Raw genomic sequence first — 22,302 nt, 5'->3', positions numbered from 1 at the left:
AAAGTGTTTGTAAACCTTGATGCTCGGATCTTAAGGGTCCTGAAGCGTCCTTCATACGGTAGCAGAGAAAAAGAGGTTGTTGTAGGGGCGAGTTACATCCTTCTCGATGCAGCTGGGTCTGCGGAGACAGCGAGATCTGAAGGTGTCCCATCGTATTTTTTGTGCTGTGTTAATGACTCTCTGAAGAGCCTCCCTGTCTGCTGCCGGGCAGTTGGCATACCATGCTGTAACATTTGGCATAGCCCACTCCCAGTCAAAGATAATCCCCTTAAAAGTGCTTGAATTTGCCATTGACACTATTGTAAAAAATAAAAATATATTTTTCCTAGAAAGAGCACATTATAGAGTTACATTGCTCTATTCAAAGCTGTCAGGCTCCATTTTCCTCTCAGAACATAGTGGTAGCTGGTCCTCCACATTCAGGACCGCTAAGTTTATCCATGTTAGGCCCTGCGTCCACAGACAGCGCTTTTTGCACTTCTCACCAGCGCACATTGTTGCTAGGTTACAAATGTTAACTTCTGCTTCCCTCTGTAATGTCTGTGTGTGTGGTTTTAGATAGCTCTGTGTGCTTAATATTAAAACAATGTAAAGGAGTCATGTCCTGGCATCAGCAGCAGCTCTACACCTGGAAATCGTACCCCTGAAAAGACGAGTCGGACTAGCGTCTTTACCGCCTGATTGTCGACAAAGAGGATGTTGTAAGTCCCACCTCATCACGACTCTGATTGGCCTGTGAGGGAGAAGTGACATTGACGAGCGCAGTGCTGTCCCAAAAGTTGAACTGTTTTCAACTGAGAGCGCTGAGGACAGCAACAACAAACAGCAGAGGCTGAGCGCTGAAAACACTGAACTACTTGGTTTTGTATTGAAAACCTGTGAACACAACAGAAATCATCATGCAGGACGACAGTTTAAACCCAAAAGGAGCAGCTGTAGCGTCATGATTAGCACCTCCTTTCAGCGTTTTCAACGGGATTATCAGAGTAGAGGAGAAACAGTGAGAGGACACATGACACCAACAATGCAGTCATTGAACGTCCCATGTGGGTATCTGCTTTGAACTGACACAAGAATCTGTTGTGCTGTGGACTGTACCAACACTGAGGGATCTTTGACGTCTCATCTGTAAGTTTAATGTGTGCTTTGGTTAGCAGAGAAGGGGCGTGGTGTCAATTCAGCGGTTCCTCCGGCCAGTTCCCTTCTTCACATGTCTGACTCTAAATAACAAAACCAGTACAATAATTCAGCATCTGTCGTGGGGGGTGTTTTGGCTTCACTTTTGAACAATGGAAGCAGACGGAGACGCTTTGTCCATATTAACATACAGTCAAGAGCTGCATATGCCACAGTGTCCTGAGAACAGGATTCAAGCAGCACAAGTAAATCAACACAAAAGGTGTGCGAGGGGTTTAAGATGATGGGTTCAACAAACTTCACAAGAAGGCCTCACTCACACATGTAACTTCAGAAAACTGCTACAAAATGGAACTAGGCCCCAAATTATTCAGCTATTGGAGCGACGCTCAAGTCACATATTCATGTCCCGCTGTCTCTAACCTTGGTCAATATGTATCAAGTTCTTAACAAAGACACTGACCTTGCAGCTGACCAAAAACACTTTGAGTCTGAACTTTTATCACACAAGAAAATTTAAGAGAAAATGTTCAATATATAGACATAAATGTCACAAAACAACTTCCCAAAGCTCAGACTACATGTGCAGCACATCAGCACATGTATAAGTGGGAGCAGACAGTCAACTTGAAAATGGTGTATAGATAGACATACGTTTAAAAAACAACTTAACTTGATCTTCTCAAGAACAGATACAGTCAGCAGGTTAAACAGGAGCAGGTTTACGTGCTGCAACAGCTGCTCTCAGTGGAAGAAGCTGGTACTACAAGTCAGTATCAAAGCAGCATCTGCAATGTCACATTTTTCATAAAAAACAAGATTTCAGATCCTATTTAGGGATACATTATCTGTAAGAGCTACGAATAAATGGAAATAATTCGCACATCCATAAATAATACGCAATTCGGACTATCAGCTCAATTAAGCCGATAAGACATTTCCTTTTTAAGAAGATTTTATTGAATCTTCGTGAATTTAGCAGAAACTTGAGTGTACTGACGACTTACAACGGAGTTTCAATGACCCCCCCCCCCCCCCCCCCCCCCCCCCCCGTGTAATTCACTACCATATTTTTTATTATTTCATACTTGAACAAAATCGTTTAGTTCTCTTTAGAAATGATAATGCCATTATTTTTTATAAAGGTGTGTCTTACCTGTTGTCTGAAAACTCCACGTGTTCCCTGAAGGCATCACGTCCGCAGCATATCCAATAAAGTAAAAATTAACCAACAAAAACTGGACTTTGCCTATTAAAAACATACTTCCGTTTTATTGTCTCCAAGAAAATAAATATCTGAAAACGAAAGAATTTAAAATTATCGAGTTTAAAATATTTTATCCAGTAGCCTATAAGTTTCTTTTTGAGTTTGTTTCAATGAGTCCCCTGCTACCTTTCCATCATGAAGCATGAACTGCTCAAATCAGCTTTTCACTGGTCAAGCTGTTAAAACTTCGTATTGTAACTTCCTGCTAAGAGTTTCAAAACAAAACTTTTCTATGAATTAAATATTAAATTTGGCATTTGACAAAGGCAATGGAGCCATATTACATTAATAATATACTAACAGGAACGCGTTCAAATGTCGATAAAAATATCGACATATCGCTTTTCCTCTAACTTGACATTTTACCAAGTGTTCGAAGAGATTCCCACCTGGTGAGCTCTTGCTCCCACCCTCACAGCACCCTCACAGCACCCTCACAGTAAAGACTGATTGGAAGAAGATTTTTGCTTAGCTGTATTTTTTTTAAAGCAGGACCCAAATAAGCACATTACACAATAAGACACACAATTGCAATACAATCCACGTTGAATACTTGCCTCAGTATATTACTGTATAATTTTACATATTTTCTGTTTGAAATATTTTTTACATTTTATTCATATTTTATTGTTCTTTTTTGAATACCCTTACTTTGTTACTATTATCATATTTGATTTATAGCCTTGTAAAAGGAGCCAAACCTGAAACGTTTTTCACACATATGAACCAACATTTGGAGTAACAATAAACATCCTGAATCTTGATGAACATTTTCAGTGTCTCCATGACTATTAGTCGGTGTGAAGCCATCTTTATGGCTTTATTATTAGTTATAAGTCTCTGCTGCAGAACCCTGAGACAGATCATTCCTCTCACCCCCCAATCAGGAGGTAGAAATCACACCAGGAGCAAATTAAATCTAAAAATGGTGTCCAGGTTGAACAACAATCCTCTCTGTGTTTAACCTCGGTGAGAAAAATGGCCAAGGATAACAGAGCAGGCTGTTTAACACAATAATATTTCCATATATTAAAGTTTTGCTACATTCTGTCATGGCTGAACACACCACCAGCTTAATTTCCCTTTGAAGCAGCTTCACTGCTCTTCTTCAGCTGTAACATCGTCAAAAAGTCAGGGAGGGAGCAGAGCTAAGATTAGCAGAGGCTAGCAAGTGATGCTGAAGCTAAAGCTAGAGAGCAAGAAGATAGAGACACAAATTAAACTTAAACTAGCCGGCTTAGTAAAAGAGTTAAGTGTAAAAATCAGCAGGAACTCCTTCACAGATAACTCATCTTCTTGCTCAGAGATTAAAAAAAAATATTAAAAAAAAAAAATTTCCATACCCCCCCTGTCAGATATCAATGCATTGTAAAGGCCCTCTGCGCGTTACAAACTCACTTTGTACCCTTTAGCCTCCTAAGGCTCTTCACTTACTCCGATGTAAACTAACCTGCACAATACAAGAAATACATAGTGATGTTAAAAGACCTGGAAAGCCCACTTTGGGTGGTGATATAGGGCAGTGGTTCTCAACTGGTGGGTCTGGACCCAAAAGAAGGTCATGGAGCTGTTTTCAGTTGGTTGCCAACTACATGTGTAGCGCTTTTTTAGCAATTTTTAGCAATTTTTCTGCAAAAAACAAAAAAATGTGGGTTGTGATTTTTCATGAAGGAGTAGTTGGTGGGTCCTGCGGCTTGACCAGTTGAGAACCACTGGTCTAGGTCACAAAGGACTTTAACCAAGGTATCATTTTAACCCACCCCAATCTTATTTCTGAAGTTAACTAACATTTCATGCTAAAACCAAACCAACCAGAACGTTCCAAATAAACCACAAAGGGTTGTGACGAAGCATTGGTATCTCTTGACCTGGGATGAGAACATGTCGTAGTAAATCACGACTTTTTGCACCGAAGCATAATTCCCAAGTACTGGGGCAAAGAGAAGATAGCGAGCAGGCTGACACAGGTAACGAAGAACCTTGACAGACTTATTAAGATGGAAGCAAAGCACTAGAAGTTGACTGATGTTTCACTGAAATCTGTGTAGAAAGTGTTGCTTTTATAGCGAGTGGTATGAATAGGTGATAAGGCAGTGTGTGCAAACATCTCTCAGGGAGCTTTGATGGAGTTTATCAGGAGCAGAGCCCTTTAGAGGGTGAAGCATGTGCAATATCTTTGTCATACCGGATATTTTTTTAAGGTTTACTTTTGGGCTTTTCATGCCTTTAATTGAGATAAGACAGTGGATAGAGACAGAAATCAGGGAGGGAAAAGGAGTGGGGAATGACAGGCAGGAAAGGAGCCACAGGTCAGATTTGAACTCAGGCTGTCCGCTTGAAGAACTATGGCCTCCAGTCCGTACACTAACCACTAGGCTACTGGCAACTAGCGCCCATACACCAGACATTTTGACCTGTTAGTTTTTTCCACTTACCTGATGAAGAACAAAGACATTGAACAAGACCACATCAGTGAAATTAACTTCCTAATCACACACTAATCTAGTAGATTATTGAATAAAAAGGCTGCATATTAACACACAAATCATTCAGCGAGTCAAAGACGGCTTCATTTCATTCTGTTTTTTATTTCAATGAGCTTCGCTTCATACAAAATGTTTAATGTAGAAACAACTGCAGAGTTCAAAGTCTGGCCAAGAAACATAAAATCAGGCAAACAAACATTTCACTGAATCCCAAATAAAGGAATGTTCCAGCTTTGCTGCACAGGGGGGGGGGGGGGGGGGGGGGACCGTCAACAACGTTCAATACTGTGTTTTTTAAATAGAAATCTGTCTTTACGGCAAACCCCACAGTTTATATCAAATATTAAAAATCAACAACAAAATAACACATGGTATCTAAAAGTACTAAGTTTTTCTACATGCACATACATTGTTAGAACATGCAAACATTTTCATTTTTGTCAAGTAAAAGCCACATCTACACTGCCGATGGTATGCAGATAAAGAGACTGGATCACTTGTAATGTTTGGTGGCAGATAGGTCCAGACGAGGGCACAGGTACGTTTCCTTTGTTGCAATACAGAGGACGCATAGTTGAAAAGGTAAAGGTATTTTGTTGATTTTCTTTTGTTGCCACAACGGTAACAAAACATTAAAATAACCAATGCATCTGCAGAAAAATGTATTCTGTCTTTAAAAAAAAAGTAATCCATGTATACATATGAACCCCCCTCCCCCACCCCGTTTTGAGCTGTTTGAAGTTGCCGTTCCAGGTAAGTATTCTGCATGCAAATATATGTGTAAAGTTTCTGTAATCCTAAATAATCTGTTTCTTGTCTACACTTTGTGCCTTTTTGCATTTTTTTCACGTTTTTTTTTTTCCATAGCATTTTCTATAAAACATTTGGTCACAATCATGCTGAAGCCTGAATCTGAAGAGACCAGCATGTAAAGCTACAGAACGGATGGAGAAATGGGTTTGTCTTGTTGCATAGCCCTACTTTCATGTCTTTCAGTTTGTGTCTGGCCCCTGCAGTGTGTGTGTGTCACGGTGAAGAAACGAGGCCCCTGTAGATCCCATACAACCTGCTGAGGGTTCACAAATACCTTCCAGCCACACAGCTCATGAGAAAGGTTTAAACCTCCTCCTTATGTTGCAGACTACTGCAATGTGTAAACAGCATTGGATGAAAACTAAATTAAAGACGAGTAACAGAAACAAATATAATGTTTTATAATAAATTAGCCTACATTTAAAGACAGCTGGAGAATTTCCTCCTTCAAAGTTGACCAGAAGTGGAAGTCAGTGAGACAGCCAATCATTTCTAACCATTAATAGTGATAATCTGTATTATTCAGTGCACTGCAGGAGTTGTTTGGTAATCAATCTTTAGGAAAGTATTACTTTATCTAGTCTTACAGTGCCTGACTGATTATTTTTACATACACATATCCTACTTTTCACAGTAATTTTCCTCTGACATCACGTTCAGGGTGAAAAGCTCAAATGATACCGGCTGTTTTCCAGATTGGTACTTTCATATATGTTAAAAATCTGAAAAGTTGACATCAATTCACCGTCTCAATATTCATCAGAACTGGAGAGTCAATGGGTTGTGAAAATCCAGAGGGACATTGGGAAATATTTGAATTTGAGGAGAAGAAGATATGTCCGCACACTCGCTCAATACCGATAACAATCATCACCTGTAAAAAAACAACTGCTATTGTTGAGCTTCAAAACTCTACTTCAGAAACCAGTGGATGACATCACTGAGACTACGGCCATGTTTTATACAGTCTTTACAGTTGCTGATGAATCCAACTTGAATCCAGTAGGAGGAATATGGCTGCCATTTGAATTTGGTGAACCTCTGATTCCACCGCCTACCTCTACAGTATTTCAGTTTCAAAACGTTTCAATAATGACTTTTAAAAAGCCAACACATTGTCTCAACTTCTTCCTTTCAAATCTTGGTGTGATTGTGAACATATCAGCTGTGTCCCAAGTCTTACCATCATACTGATAGTTACGATGTACTAGAGATATGATGTTTGATATATTAGGTTATTGGTAACAGTTTATGTACAGAAAAGTATCAGTGCAGAAAAGCCAAATATTCACAAACTCCCTCCGAAGCAGTGTCAACATTACATAACATGTACCCCAGAAAGGAAGTTGATATTTACATTGTGAATTGGGATGTGACAAAAGTAAAGTTCATCAAAAAGTTTACTGATTTGAGAGTCCTTGACAGAAAAAGAACCCACTGGTTATTCAGTGTGTTTAATCAGAGAGAGCTTCTTGTACCACACATTGAAGCTCTCCTTAAAAGGGTTTCACTTTTACATTGCACTTAAAGCACGAGAAAAAGACAAGCAGATTTAGGATGTATGACATCTTTGAACATCCTGTCTTACTTGTTCGTCCAGAGCAAACAAGCTACAGTTACCTGCATAGAGCCAGTATGTGGTACTGAATTGGGACACAGCTAAAACAAAATGCCACCATGTTGAAGTATGAAATCCAAAAAAAAAAAAATATTCTGCTGCTGCAGACCTCATGTCTCGGGTCACACAGATTCTTGTATGCCTGATGTGCTTTCTCATTGGCTCCCATTAGGTCAACTTTTCGGATATGCTGGCTAAAGAGAAACCTAAAAAACGTCCAGTTTGTATAACAATAGCAATGTAGTGGATCCACAATTATGAAACACCAAATTATTTTTTTTGTAATCTTAATTACCAATTACTTTAAATGTTTCCCCTAAAGTTAAGACCTAGATATTTTTTTAAACTGTCCTGGGTGAAATCGAAACAGCATCGTTGTGACGCTCACAGAGCTCAACAAACATCCTGCCAAACTTTGTGGTTGAAATGTTTTTGTTTTGTTTCTCAGCCTGAACTATCTGGAGATGAAACCACCAGTTATCAATAAGAGAATAAAAAAACAAACAGGAAAACAACAAACAGGAAAACAACAAACTGAACGTAGAAATGCAAATGATATGTTTTACAGCAGATGTACACACCAGTGTTGGTTGTTAATCCACACATATACACACACTCACAGGGCCTGTTGTGACCTAAATATGCATAAAGACTCCGACTGGATCCCTCTTTTGCTACTCTGGGTCCAAAATCAGGAAGTGCACACCCTCTAATCCTCCTCCCTTGCTTGTGCTTGCAAGGCTCAGCTTCTTACCATCCTTATGAAATACAAAAACAATAAACCCTACTGGGTGGTCAGGGCAGATAGCCGACCGTCAAAACATGCAGAATGTGTTATTTGCATTAATGTTACTGGATCTATGGTATATATTTATGCAGAGTTTTAAATGCTCGTATGGCGGTTCCGTAAAGTTGATTCTTGCTCCCCGACCCTTCGCTTGATTTTATGGTTGATAAAAAAAAAGAAAGATAATATGATCGACTGCCATGAGGTCATTTTCCATCTTAAGTGTTGTGTAAATATCATTCCTCTGCTTGCAGATAAGGCTTCCTGTACAACATGTTTTCCTGCAGAGCTACAAACAGAATGAATCAAACATCTACACCGAAGTGGATGCATTAGAAAACAGTTGACGTTGCATCTTTCTTTTTTTGTTTTCTTCTTCTACAGTATATCTAAAAGGAGAGGCACTTTGTTTGAAAACATCGCAAAGAAGTCTGTAAGAAACATTAGACCTGAAACGATGGCAAACCGTAAGCAGTTCACACTAAAACACATCCTTCTTTTTTTTCTTTTTTTTCACGTCATACAAAAAAATGCACACAATGAAAAGACAACATCTACAAGGAACTCTGATAGAAAACAAATCAGTCAGTCGGATACTTTTTCACTCACATGCATCGCTTTTTTCTCTTCAAATCTGGAAGAAAACAAAACAATCACGGCCGTCCGTGTGACAGCACGTCATCTGTTCGACCGACACAGAGGGAATGTCGTAAAGGATTAGGCATCATCATGGAATGGTAAAAGTCCGTAACTAAAGAACACACAGCTGTTTGTACAGTGACATAAAGTCTCATTTCACTAACCTACTTTTTGTCCTGTTTTCATCACTTTCTGTTGACTCCGCCATAGAGACTCCCAAACGCTCCACAGCTACTGTCAGAGAGTTCATTTAAAGCTTTTAATAACAAGCCTGACAGACAGCAGGTTGTGCTGTGTTCTGTTATAATGGTTTACAACAACAGATGTGTAAATTAAGCAGCTGATTCAGAGACTTGTCGTGTGTGTGGTGTTGTCTCAAGACTGATTCCTGTAATGGTGTAAAGCCTGCTTTCCAAAGTACCTCTTGCATTACTGTGTATTTATTATATATAAACAGATATCTACATATGAACGCAGAAACTTTGAAGGAAAAAATGGCTTTGTATGTCAGATGTGCAGATGTCTTGTGGTTCTTTTACACATGCACAAATGTCCTGATATGTTTGGGATGAGCTGCATGTGTGAGCCACATGTTTCACTCTGACTTTACCCTGACTTTTTCTACTAGCTCAGAAGCTACGTCATGGTGAGCTGATGTGTGAATGCAGCAGGAAATATTCAGGAAAATGAACGAGCAAGAGGGCTTGGTGACTGTATAGTGTGACCGGTGTGATCTCTGCGCATGTAACTAAACGTCTTCATTATGTTTTCCTGTTTTTAAGAATGTTCTTCCCCATGAACTACCTACAGCGTTGATATAAAAGCAAAAATTGTCATTATAGTGGCCGACTCTGTTGCTTTATTTGCCACTTCCTCAACGTTCTTTGGACGTCATGTCTTAGGGAAAGTCTCCTGCTGTGAGGTGAATGTGTAAACAAGGAACTCGGAAAGATTTCAGGGGCAGCATGCCTGTAGTTTTTTTTTTGTAGAAATTGTCAGGAATGCAAATGTGGTGATGGCTTCTGATCAGCAGTCAGGGAAGTATTGACCAATCACAACTGAGCATGCTTTGTGTGTGGGGAGCAGAGGGATGGAAAACAAAAATTACACTTTTTATATATTCTGCATTTTGACTGCTGATAACAATCAGGTCATATCCTTATCTCTTAACTTCAACACCAAGTCAAACTTTGACAGTAACCGGTAGATTGAAGACGTTTTGGCTCTGATATCTGAATACTTATCCGGGCATAAAAGTGGCGGCACCAGAAGCCCAGAAATATTGGCAGTTACCCACAGATTCTAATTTGTTATCAGACATAAGCCGATTGGCTCAAAGAGGGTTGTGTCTATGATGTATAGGTTTACGTAGGGCTGCTAGAAAATGTGGATTTGGTGTAAACAGTGATCTATAGTAAGCATAGATTACATCATAGCTTGTAGATCTTTGCTAAATAAACTCAGGCAGGTTCACAGAACAGGTTATAAAGCCTGCAAACATAATCTACAGTTTAAACTGCACTATCTAGAAACACCTGAAGCTTTTGGAATTTGTGAATCGCTTTTAGCAAAAGTAGTCAAAAAGTTAGCGGCTGAGAATTCAACCTTACTCGAACAATTGTGTTTGGAGTGAAGCAGCTTGTACAGTGCAAACAACTAGGTTTATTCAGTGTGGTTTATTTACATCCAAAAGATGTCTTTGGATCTTTTCTTCTAAGTTACTCTGATCTTAATGTCTAGTCGGGGTCTTTGATGTAAAGCGGTTTGAGAGTCAATATGGTGTTGTCAACAAAAGCATGACATCTAAGCAAACCAAACATCTGCAACACGTCTGATATTGAACAAAGGTTTACTCTTCTCTTTTACGATGCTACGTGCCCTTTGATAAAGACAAACCTTTTTTTTGTTCACATTAAATTTTTTCCCGCTGCTCCCTGTTGAGATCTCCTCCCTAACATCACCTCTCCATGTTAGGATTCCCGTAACAACACACACAGTGACGATGTAAACTAAAGCCTTCAAAGAAGATGATAAAACTCATCACAATTCCTCAAAAATGCATTAAAAAAGTTGGTTTAAAAGCCATGCTAGCACCATTCGTCCTCCTCTGCCTCCTGGTAATACCTGGGTGACCTGCTGCCAGAACCCGGGCTGCTGCTGCCCCCGAAGCTGAAGTGATACCCGTTAGGCACCCCGAGGTTCTGCTGCGGAGCGGAGAGCAGGGCTCCCGTCGGGTGAGGCAGTGCGGTCCGAGAGGAGCGTCTGGAGTGGGGGCCGGGGGACAGCGACCCAGAGTCCTCGAAGACGTCCAGCTGGTCCCGGAGGCTGCCGTAGAGGCTGTCCAGGGCCTCGCCTTGGCCCTGGCCTAGAAAGGGCTCGGAGCTGATACGAGTGACGGGGCAGGGGAAGTGACGGGAGCCGCTGTGACGGAGGGCGTTGTGCTCCGACAGGCCACGGCTCAGCCGGCCGGGACTCAGAGAGGCCTGGCTGGACACAAAGTGCACGGGGGAAGAGTTGGCAGTCTTGTAGGCCACCCCGGGCCGCGGGGTGAGGGGGGTCTGGGGGAGCTGCCGGCGTCCGCGGCTTGGCGTGCTAGAACTGGAGCTCAGAGCCACTGGGCTGCCTCTAACCCAACCACTGCCCTGGATGAAAATTGAACAAGCAATTTGAAACGATAGGAGAATGATGGAAAATACGTGACAGAGGAAGGAGGAAAAAGGAAAGGAAACAAGGCCACCGAGGAAAGGACAGGAAGACACAAACATTCGACATGAGATGACCCCAACGATAACAGAGAACAAACAGAACAACGACAGAGAAGACAGAATGGTGCGGTGATGTCAGACAGATGAAATGGATGGGAAATGATGAAAAGAGAAAAGTGGGAAAAGAAGTGAAAGGCCATGAGAGGCTGCACTGAAGCAGACAGAGGAGAAAGAAGCAGTAAGAACATGCAGAGAGATCCCAGTAAAACTTTAACAAAGTCTGTATTCTGCAGGTTTTTTTTTCTAAACTGCTTCTCCTACAACATCCACTGCTGCATCCTAACGTTTAATGTGAAGGCATGAAGGACTCTGACAAGGATGTAGCGCTCGGGTCATTGTGGCTCTCCTCTGATATGAACAAGCTCAGGTGAACCAAGAGGCCTCTAGTTTCACAGAGACAAAGGTTTGTGCTTGATTACACTGATGTGCTGTGTGTTTAGTGTGCATAAAGTTTCTGACCCAAACTGTTGATCACTCAAAATCTATATCTCTAAAAATCACCTAACAATAATATTTAGAAGAAGCCCCTTAATCCAAGTTGGGCCTATATTTGTTGAAACTGATATATCTCATAGGGGCCCAGTTAGTTTTATCATGGGTTTCCCTGGAGAGGCCCCACATGGGTTAGCCTAGATGAGTCAATAAAGGGCCTTTGATGTGCTCCATAGAGGCTCATATGGGCAGATTGAGACCACTTTGGACATAACCAGAGTCCATGTTTGCCGTCTGAAGTGTCTACTCATTTTTGGGTTCATGTTCCCCAAAGGCGTTTGTTTTGCGCTGGTAGTACCAATATTTTAATACAACATTCAGTGTTTTCAGTGCTCAGAGCACCGAGTGCAAAGACACCCTCAGAGTCAGCTGTGTTTTTGTCGCTGGTCTAACAGCGCTATCAGGGCAAAACAGTTTTTTTGGAACAGCTCGTCAAATGTCAATGCTCCCTTACTGAATAATGTAAATCAATAAGGGATGGGACTTCTGATATCAGCTTTGTAAACAACAATGGCGAAGGAGAAACTAATATAACTCGTTCTTTTGAAGGTACAATTTCCAGGTTTACTGCTAATGCCAGGACAGGATTCATTTACACTGTTTTCATGTTTTCTTGGTGATATTTCCTTGAATAAAGAAAAATATTCAGCACACCGCAGTACTAAAATAGACCTAACTGTCACTCCCAACAGCAACCTTCCCCAGCAGAGCCCATGACCAGGTAAAAACCACCTCATCAAGTGAGACCATTTAGGCTCTGCTTTGACATGATTGCAGGGTCCTGACTTCTGAACCAGGCCCCACCTTATATCTGTGATGTGCTAACTCCCTACAGTATGAGCCAGCAGGGCCATACTCCTGGTATCTATTGGTTACACTATGGTGCCTTGTTTTATCACTTTGTAACTTGATTAAGAAAGGAAATAGATGAAGTGAAAATAATATTAATAATCTGTTTGGCTAAAAAAAAATGGAGCACCTCGAGAGGACACCAGTGTTTTCTAAAGTAGAAGTTGTACAGAGGACGTCCTCTTTCTGTGACGATAGTACAATTCTTAAATTCTATGATTTCTTATGAATTTGTGGATATTTGTCAGATACTGACGTGAAACAGAAGAATCCTCTCAGCTGAGCGCACACACTCATATTCATGTAGTCTTGTAAACACAGGTTTTAAACATAACATAGATGGTCTTTCTGTCACCCTGCTGCTCTGCTATGAAACTAAAGGCCTCCACCTGAAATGATTAGCAATTTAAGGAGGTTCCACACAGGTTTTAATATAATAATATTCAAAGCAGCAATAGATTTGAAAGTTTTGACTCCTCTGGTTCTTATTTTGATAATAATAGTAAACACTCAGGTAAACTCAGGTATACTCATTAAAGTGTTCTGATATCTCCGTCACCTGGTCTACAGCCTGGTCTGCTCCTATTCTACCTGCCCGTGCTCTCCCACCTGCTTGTTGCTGGGTTCCTGCCCCTCGCTGGGGGAGACGGCACAGCTGGCGGTGGCTGATTTGGTGTGGCAGTGTTCCCGGCTGCAGTAGCGGTCACAGGAGTAGTAGCGTTGTTTATCCGCAGAGGAGGGGTGATGTTTCCTCTCGTGGGAGCGTCCCCGGTCATGTGCGCGCTCTCTGGAGGCAGCCGGGTCAGACGCTGGCTCCCCTGCAGCTCCTGTGGAAAAGGACAATGCAGGGTGAAAGCTGTTGTCTCTGATGTCTACAAAACACAAGAATTCATGAATATTTTCAAATGTCTTTTTACCAGAATATTGATTGTGTTGTACCGGAAAACATATACAACTAATCCTGCTTTAATATAGGACTGTAAAAAGTAAAAACGTGATCTTCTATTATATTATCTTATGCACAAAAGTTATAACCTTGTCACAATATAATAACTGGTGTGCATAAGATATTAACTTGTGAACACAATATAAAACAAAATTAAAAATACAATTTAAGCTTAAACAATTATCTTTTTTAAACCTAACCACACTGTGCAAAACTGTCACAGTTTGGGTTGGTTTAGCAAACAATACGATGTAAAACTCTTTAAGGTCACATATTATTATACAAAATCAATTTACCATGTTTTCCTAACACTAATATGTGTCTCTAGTCCGTCTACAACCCCCCAAATATGAGAAAAGTCCATCCTCTCCAACTTTTACCTGCTCAACTTTTCAGCAAATGTGTGCTCAAACAGGCCGTTTGGAGAGGATGGGGAGGGGTTACTGCCCTTTGTGATGTCACAAAGGGCCCACAAACCCAGGTGGGTGACACTCCCACAGCTAGGTGTCTGTTCTGCCTTCTGAGTCCGCCTCTCCACCATTAACAGTTGTGCATGTTGCAAGGAAGCAAGCCACATTCCCTTTCACAGGGTCAGACACAGCTCATTTACATTTAAAGCTACAGACACAGAAACAGCCTGTTCTAAACAGGGCTGAAATAGAGGGGTTTATAGACATGATCAAATACAGGATCAGAGTGGATTTATAACAAGAAACTTCACAGACATGTTTTGGGGAGCTCTGAAACTAATTTAAACGGGTTGAGAAGGAGGAGGAGAATATGTGACTTTTAAACCCCTGAAAAAGAATTCCATACAGCCCATAAATTGTCCAGAAGCTACGTCTGTAAATTAACTGTGTCAACAGCTGAAAGTAAAGAACTGAATGGATATTTTAAGATTTCAAGCTGTACAAAAGGGGTGGACCGACAGACTAAAATATCCTTCCATAGAGTGATAACAACAGCATGGCTGAAGAAGACACATGGCAAATCTCATATTCTGTTTTGGGTTAAATTTACAGCTTTGCTATCTATTCGTTTCTAAATGGATTTCACATTTCACTGGTTATCTAACCCTAACTTGAAGAAAATACTTTGTAAACACTCACTTTCACACATCGTCAATCATATTCACTGAGAGGGCTCTGCAGCAGATTTCAGACTGACTGTAACACCAAAGAGTTTTATCCCCTCTGCTGACATTTTTTCTTTCTCCACAGCCTCACCCTGCAGAGACGCTGCCAATAAATTACTGAGTTATAGACTGTTCAGTGTGTCTTTTATCAGAATAATAAATAGCGTGTGTGGAGCTGCAGTCTCACAGCCAGACTCAGAGTGAGCACTACTGATCTCTAACACAGCTGAGACCCTGCAGGGGGCACCGCTCGCTCTGTAGCACATTCATTGATGTGGGTTAGAGGTGGTTCAATGTTATACTGTTCAATGATGAGCATGAAATGATGGCTGTGACTTAAAGCAGGGACAAACATGTACACCACATATTAAAGCAAAAATCTTTGATAGCTATTCTTTGCTGCTCTGACATTTTAGTTAAATCCCTGTTTTCAACATTCTTGCGTTTAAATGTATGGCCTTATATTGATCGTTCATGCTGTAACAGTGTTTGTAGTTGTATACTCTGCACACAGACTGTGTGAGTAGAAGAGATAACCTACCAGCAGCGCCGGGTGCTTGGCCACCAGGAGGTGTATCCAGAGACCTCTGCCTCTTCTCTCTGTCTCGTTCTCTGTCTCTGTCTTTGTCTCTGCGGTGGTGGCAGCGGTGGTGGTGGTGATGGTGGTGGGGTCGGTCCTGGCTGGGTTTCTCCAGGGTGTAGTCCCTCAGGTTGACCTCTTGGGGACGCTGTGGGGCTACGGTGGAGGCTGAGCGCTTCATGGGGCTGGCATCAGGGACAGACTGAGGGATGTGAGTAAGAGAGACCCTGAGGCTCACTGAGTTTCATGACTGACAGACATTTTACATCCAGAAGAAACATTAATACACAGCTCTGCTTTAGTCTTTGTCTACATCTGGCTTTCTTCATGTTAAAGGGTTAAACCTTTAACTGTTTGCCATGAAACAGACTGTAACTTATCCTGAAGAGGAAATGTTCCTGATCAAAGAATATCCACTCAAAGTTTTTGTTTTTACACTTGTAATGTGTCTTACTTACTGGTATCATGGACTGACTCATGACCACAACATTCAGAATTGAACCCTCTAAAATTGCAAGTGTTATGTGAGAGTTTGTACATACAGCTAGAATGGTCCCTGGAGAGTGGCGTGAGTGGCTCCGCTGTTTTGCAAGGAGAGAGAAACAAATTAGACAAACAGAAAAAAGCACATGTTCACGTTACAAGGCACTTTGTAAAGAATTGTTTTATTAATATAGAACCCTGATAAGTGAGAGACAATGAGTGCATGAGCAGACTTTATTTGAATAATAGATTGACTCTCATCTTTCATCATATGGTAATACGGAGTGGTTAAGGTGCGCGTCCCATCTACAGAAGCTGTAGTCCTTGAAGCTGGCAGCCCGGGTTCAAATCCGGCCTCAGACTCTAACCACTGTCCTGTCTCTACAATTAAGGCATAAAAAAGCCCAAATAATAAATCTTAGTATTTAACTGCTTATGAAACAGATAGAAAGTAGCACTGATGCCTCTTTATGACCTCCAAAAGCAGATGAGACCGTCATCAACAGAAGTGAATATATCTATCCAGTAATTTGTCATATCTGTTATCACTGCCATCGGGTCACTGTCGAAGGAGACAAACAGAACACTACTGAAACACTCTTAGTTAAGACGTACTGCTTTTTACTCAGGGGTCACCAAAATTGACACAAATCAAACTACTCACAGTAGCTAATGTAGGAAACTTGCTTGAATTATGCACATTATGTTTCCAAGGTTCTTTTTAAAAAATCGATGATCTATATTCCACGTTTCACCAGCTTCCAGTAAAAGAAAAAGACGCACTGCAGGATGCAGTAGGGACATTATTCTATGTTTCTGCCCACACTTAAAACTATCTGCTTCTTTCCACACATCCCAGAGGCTCACACTTATCTCTGAGAACGTATCAGCCTTAATTCTCTCAGTTTGAGCCTGCCAGGCTTCTTATCTGGAGAAGGTCTGACAAGAACACACCCTGCAAATTAAAACAGGATTCTGCACATACTGTAATAAAAGGAGATGAAACTGCAATATCAGGATCTTAATGCCCCATATCAGCTCGGTAAGAGGAGCTGAGTGTGCTCTTTGCCTCCTGCTTGACTTCATTGAGGTTTTTTGATGCCACCAACGGCACAAAGAAGCATCTCAGAGCGCACTCATACAAGGCAATCAGTACCCAGCCTGAGCACGCTTCACCCCTAAAGTCCAGTTGGTTTGACTAGTGTCAAACTGTGCTCAGGCCCAGTTAGTCCTGGAGCAGTGTGAGTGCAGGTCAGCAGGGGAATGGGGGGGGGGGGGACAATACTGCTTAGGCACGGCTTTGCCTAGTGTGAATGCGCCCTTAAAGAGGAGAGCAGGTCTGGACAGATTGTCGCCTCCTGATCCCCACACGGCTGAACTCGAATTAAGTGAAGGAAAAGTAATCTGAAAAGAGTGAAAGATGTGGTGACTGAAGCTGGAGCTGCTGAGCTCAGACCGCACCGTCCACTTCCCATCATCCTCAGCAGTAGCAGGTAATTTTCAAAAGGCCAGCATTAATTGAATTGGCTAAAGGATTTCCTGCCCTCTTTCCAAAAGGTGAGAAAAATAAGACGGCAAGTCAACAAGGCGACGTCCCTCCCTCGCTCCTCACATCCTTTCATTAATCCCCCCCTCCAGATTCTCTCTCCTCTACTGTAACCCAATTACCATTTCCCTCTCGCCCTGATTCTTGGGCCCAAAGCCATTTGAAGCGAATATCATCTTTTCGGCTGGCGGAGGGAGAAAAACGATACAGGACAAAAAGCTGGCCGCCTGCCAGCATCTAATCTGATTACCGTGGTCTTCCCCTCTGCACCGAGGGTAGGATCAACAACAGCTTCAATGTGGCTGTGAAAGGAATGCACTTTAAATGCACTAATCGATCAACATCAACATCACTCAGGAAATGAGAAGCTTATCATATTTCGTAGGATCCAGTGAAAGATTCATCTAGAGCCTTAACAGGATGAATAGTGAGTCAGAGCTTTTCAGACGACATGCTCTTTTTGTGTTTCTTTTTGTGTTGTTTCACATCAATGTGAAACTGTTCAACAACTCGCGTGTTGAAGAAACAAGGTCCCAATCACAGAGGTGTGTTTGAGTGGTTTGTTGAAGAGGTGACATGAAGGTGCACTACAGCAGAACAAATGGTTACATTAGGGGGATAGACATTGCCCACTCATCAGTTGATCTATTGTAATTCTCTCAGACAGATAAAGAAATAAACTTTAAAAAAGTAGTAATAAAATGTCCTGTCCTCATACCCTACTGATAAGTTACATAAAATACCACAAGTTCCCACAATCAAAACTGCATTGACACATAAAACAGACACAGGCTCTGTTCAGCTAGCCAGGTAGTGACAATGCTGATACCTACCCATGGCCGTAACCAGCTATGAGGTCACTGAGGTCTTGACCTCGGTAATTTTTTCAAAAACAAGAGAGAGAAAATTGTTACCATCAATCTATGAAGCACAAGATGGCTTTTACTTTGAAAATACTCACACAGCAATACGTTACAGTGCGCTCTACACTGCTTCTGTGTTTCTTGCTTCATGTAGGTTAAGGCAGCTACCCTAACACGCAGCCAACGCCTAGTCGTAGAAAAACTCAGCACCACCACCACCCCTTCAATGCTAGTTCCAACCGCCTGTAGCACTCACCCGGAGATCTTCTTACAGAGTATACCTACTCTAAATATAAATGCACTTGAACTTGTACACTTCTCAATGCACTTGAGTATTCAAAAGACTAGCACTTTTATAGTCACCACAGTCACACTGATGGCAGAGGCTGCTATTTAAAGTGTCCATCAGTATTGACTAATCCTATTCACATACAGTACATTCACACAAACACTGCTGGATATGCCACTCGGGAGCAATTAGGGGTTCAGTGTCTTGCCTAAGGACACTTCTACATGTGACTGCAGGAGCTGGGGATCGAACCCCAGGACATCCATCTGAGAGACGACCGACTCTAAGACATGGCCATCACAGCACAAACAGCATTGACACCTTGCTCATATTACCTACTCCACCGTGATTATGATGATGTCATGGTGAAGTTGACCTCACTTTATTCATTTTACTCAAAACATTTTTGTGAAATTATTTCTTAAAAATCAGGTGAATTATGAATTATGGACAAAATGTTTTTTTGTTTTTTTGAAGTGATTACCTTTGATCACCAGTATCTAACTGTATGTCTTAAAGTCTCAGTGGAAGTTTGTGGCCAGATTTAAAATATTCTCCAGGTGTTTCTGACATACTGGGTTTAGCAGAATGCCTCTGAATGATGCTGAAATAGTCTGCTAAAAAGAGGGAGAGATCTTTTTCTGATCTTTTCTCACAGCTGACAAGAACAACACAACATCAAAATTAAAAAATACCCCCCAAAATACTGACAAACTTTTAACAATAATACAAGTTAAAAATGTCTCTAGTCTCTGTTGCCTAAATATTGACTTAAAATAAACTCTTAAAACCTTACTTCAATGTCAAATGTCAAATGTTACTTCTTTTTGCTAAATCTAAATTCTGAGTTTTCAGAGTGAACACACACGTATGATGAAGATAAGTAGTTACCTGCAGCTCAGCATTGAGTCGAGGCATTGAAGCAGCTCTGCCCTGATTCTCCAGACCTGAAACAGGGACTGGGATTGTACTGCTGGCACTGGTCTCCATCTTCCTCATCTCTACAGACTCCTGGACAGACACAGACACAGAGGCAATTTAAATAGCTTCTTTAGTTCTGTAGGAAGATGTGGTCTAATATCCTCTTTTTATCTTTCCAGTAACATGTAAGACTTTAATCGTAATGTTCACACAAATACCTGCCTCCACCATGGTTTGTTAAGAAAAAAGCATCAATTTACTCTAAATAATCTGTACGTTAAAAAAAAAATCTCAACCTCAAAATCCAATGTGTCACGTTTCTCGAAGTGTAAATGTTACTGAAGTTTCTGCAGGATGTCATTACTAATTGACATAACCTTTCAAAATGATATAAATTGATTTACATTAAATAATGACATACACATTGACAAGTCAAACAAGTCCAATATTTCCCTTTTTAACCAAATCAAAACAGCTTGAAAGTGTGTGTGTGTGTGTGTGTGTGTGTGTGTGTGTGTGTGTGTGTGTGTGTGTGTGTGTGTGTGTGTGTGTGTGTTTGTGTGTGTGTGCTTTACCGTATTGGCGTCATTGTCTGGCGTGTCCTCTGAGGGGCCTCTGGACGAGATTTTCTTAGTTTTACCTTTTGGAGCTTCCTTGGGTTTGTCCATCACCCAGGAAGCAGAAGCCTTGATTTGGTCGTGAGCCGGCCTGAGTGTCATAACAGTCAGCTCAGTATTATAATAATAATAATAATAATAATGATAATAATACAATGTCCATCTTACAGGTCAGAGATTTATATCTTTACTTAATAGAACTTTTGATTTCTATTGATTTAGTAGTAATAAGACTTTTATTTTTTTTTAAAGCTTTTACTTCTTTCTTCCCACACTTACTTGTTTTATGCTTGATTTCTAATACTCATACTTCTTAAGCTTCCCCTTCTCGCTTTTATACTCATGTCCTAATTTGTCTGCTTGCTCTTGTCTTTGTTATAATAAATGAAATGGTTAGAATAAAACCATACCAAACTGTCCTCTCTCAGCATTGATATTTATACTGTCACATTGTTATCACTTACAATCTCCCATTTTTGTGGAGATTTTAAGTCACCATAGAATACCTGTAACCGATAAGTCAAAGGCAAGTAAGATTACTTACTAATAACTTTGTGGAGTGGAGTCCACAATTTTAAAATTGCTTAAAACTAAAGGATTAAAATCAGGTCTCTAAGTGTAGAGAACAGATTAGAACCTAACAATATTTAACATTAAAGGCTATTGTGCAGAATACACTTTACCGTGCTTTTCTAACTCTATGTGTCCCTAGCTGGTCAACAAACCCCACAGTTATGAGAAAAGTCCATCCTCTCCGTCTTTTTCCTGCTCCACTTTTCAGAAAATGTGTGCTCAAACAGTTTGTTTGGAGATTTTCCCTTCATGACATCACAAAGGGCAGTAACCCCTCCCCCAGGTGGGTGACACTCCCACAGCTAGGTGTTTGTTCTGCCCTCTGAGTCTGCCTTCTCACTGTTAACAATAGCGCATGGAGTGAAAAAGCCCAAGCCACATCCCCTTCCAGAGAGGGGCGTGGTCAGACACAGCTCATTTCCATTTAAAGCTACAGACACAGAAACAGCCTGTTCTGAGCAGGGCTGAAATAGAGGGGTTTATAGGCATGATCATACAAAGGATCAGAGTGGATTTAGAACAAGAAACTTCAGAGACATGTTTTGGGGAGCCGTGACACTTATTTAAACTTGTTGAAATTAGTTGAAATTAATTATTTTGGTAGTTGGTATTAGTAATCGGTAATTCAAAAAATCTTTGAGAAGCTCTTTGAATCGGCCTATGTTTTAATTTTGTTTTATACATTCTGTAAAGCACTTTGTAACCTTGTTTGGATAGGATTAATAATTAAAAAGTTATTATTATCAGTATAACCTTCTGCAACCTTGATGTGAAGTGTTGATTTCATAACAGTGCACTTAGTTTTTACCCTTGGTTTAGTTTTTAATCTTGATACGGTTACTCCCTGATGCAGTGAACTTACAGCGTGCCTCCGTTGTTCAGGGAGTTGGAGCTAGGTCTGGTCTGTGGCTGGGACTTGGCATGGGATTTGGACTGAAATCCCATCCCATTGGGAGGCTCCACACTGTTTAACATCATAGGCAGATCTTTCTCCTGCATGTGAGTCAGAGGCAGCAATGGCTTAAACAGAGCCCCGACCTTGCACTGTGGAGGAGAGACGGATGGCACCATGCTGAAGACATTCAGAGGCAGCAGGCAGAATATTGTTGGACCCAGGTCTGACAGCAGGGGGGCTCAGACCACCCACATGTGATGTCTTGGGCCAGAATATTCATTTCTCGCAGTCATGCTTCAGTGTAGACAAACTGTGTGTAACTGAGGGCGCGTTTGAGTGTGTGACCATAGAGTGTATATAAGAAGTTGACAGAGGCTCTTTGTTTCATAGGTGAAGCCAGAGCAGTGCTTTAGACCTGCATACTATCTAACAACCAGCAGGGGGTGACTACACTGGTTGCAAACTGAAGTCCAATTGTACAGAACTCTTTGGGAAAATGAGACAAGTTCTCTGAATACTGTAAACATTTTACCAAGAAATGTATTTTCTCAATCTGTAGTTTTAAGTATTCTTCAATACAGCACAATGTTCATTTTGTAAA

The 22,302-nt window shown here is 41.1% G+C and overlaps 2 protein-coding genes across 2 annotated transcripts in view; both read right to left on the bottom strand.

Moving 5' to 3' along the window:
• Positions 1 to 11,262: 11,262 nt before the first annotated feature.
• LOC132973820 (probable voltage-dependent N-type calcium channel subunit alpha-1B) lies at positions 11,263 to 21,843 on the bottom strand. The gene is made up of 7 exons (XM_061037433.1): positions 21,669 to 21,843; positions 20,192 to 20,324; positions 19,587 to 19,706; positions 16,057 to 16,095; positions 15,476 to 15,716; positions 13,463 to 13,680; positions 11,263 to 11,384 (listed from the first exon to the last, which is right to left on the bottom strand). The coding sequence occupies exons 1-7, from the start codon at positions 21,803 to 21,805 to the stop codon at positions 11,373 to 11,375; spliced, it is 900 nt and encodes a 299-aa protein (XP_060893416.1). The 5' UTR covers positions 21,806 to 21,843; the 3' UTR covers positions 11,263 to 11,372.
• cacna1ba (calcium channel, voltage-dependent, N type, alpha 1B subunit, a) overlaps positions 21,828 to 22,302 on the bottom strand; it is a 151,377-nt gene continuing 150,902 nt past the window's right edge. Inside the window, exon 42 of the mRNA XM_061037453.1 lies at positions 21,828 to 21,878. Coding sequence (XP_060893436.1) covers positions 21,828 to 21,878 — 51 coding nt within the window. The remainder of the gene's footprint in view (positions 21,879 to 22,302) is intronic.

This window comes from Labrus mixtus, chromosome 5, assembly GCF_963584025.1.
Source record: "Labrus mixtus chromosome 5, fLabMix1.1, whole genome shotgun sequence".
Classification (NCBI taxonomy): domain Eukaryota; kingdom Metazoa; phylum Chordata; class Actinopteri; order Labriformes; family Labridae; genus Labrus; species Labrus mixtus.
This window is presented reverse-complemented; position numbering and strand designations above follow the sequence as displayed.

Excerpts from the sequence above, each read along its gene's own strand:
- LOC132973820 (XM_061037433.1), bottom strand. The coding sequence starts at position 21,805 with ATGCAGGAGAAAGATCTGCCTATGATGTTAAACAGTGTGGAGCCTCCC. Across the intron at positions 20,325-21,668 it reads CTGAACAACGGAGGCACGCT|GCCGGCTCACGACCAAATCA; the intron begins GTAAGTTCACTG and ends TATGACACTCAG. Across the intron at positions 16,096-19,586 it reads GACTCAATGCTGAGCTGCAG|CGGAGCCACTCACGCCACTC; the intron begins GTAACTACTTAT and ends CTTGCAAAACAG.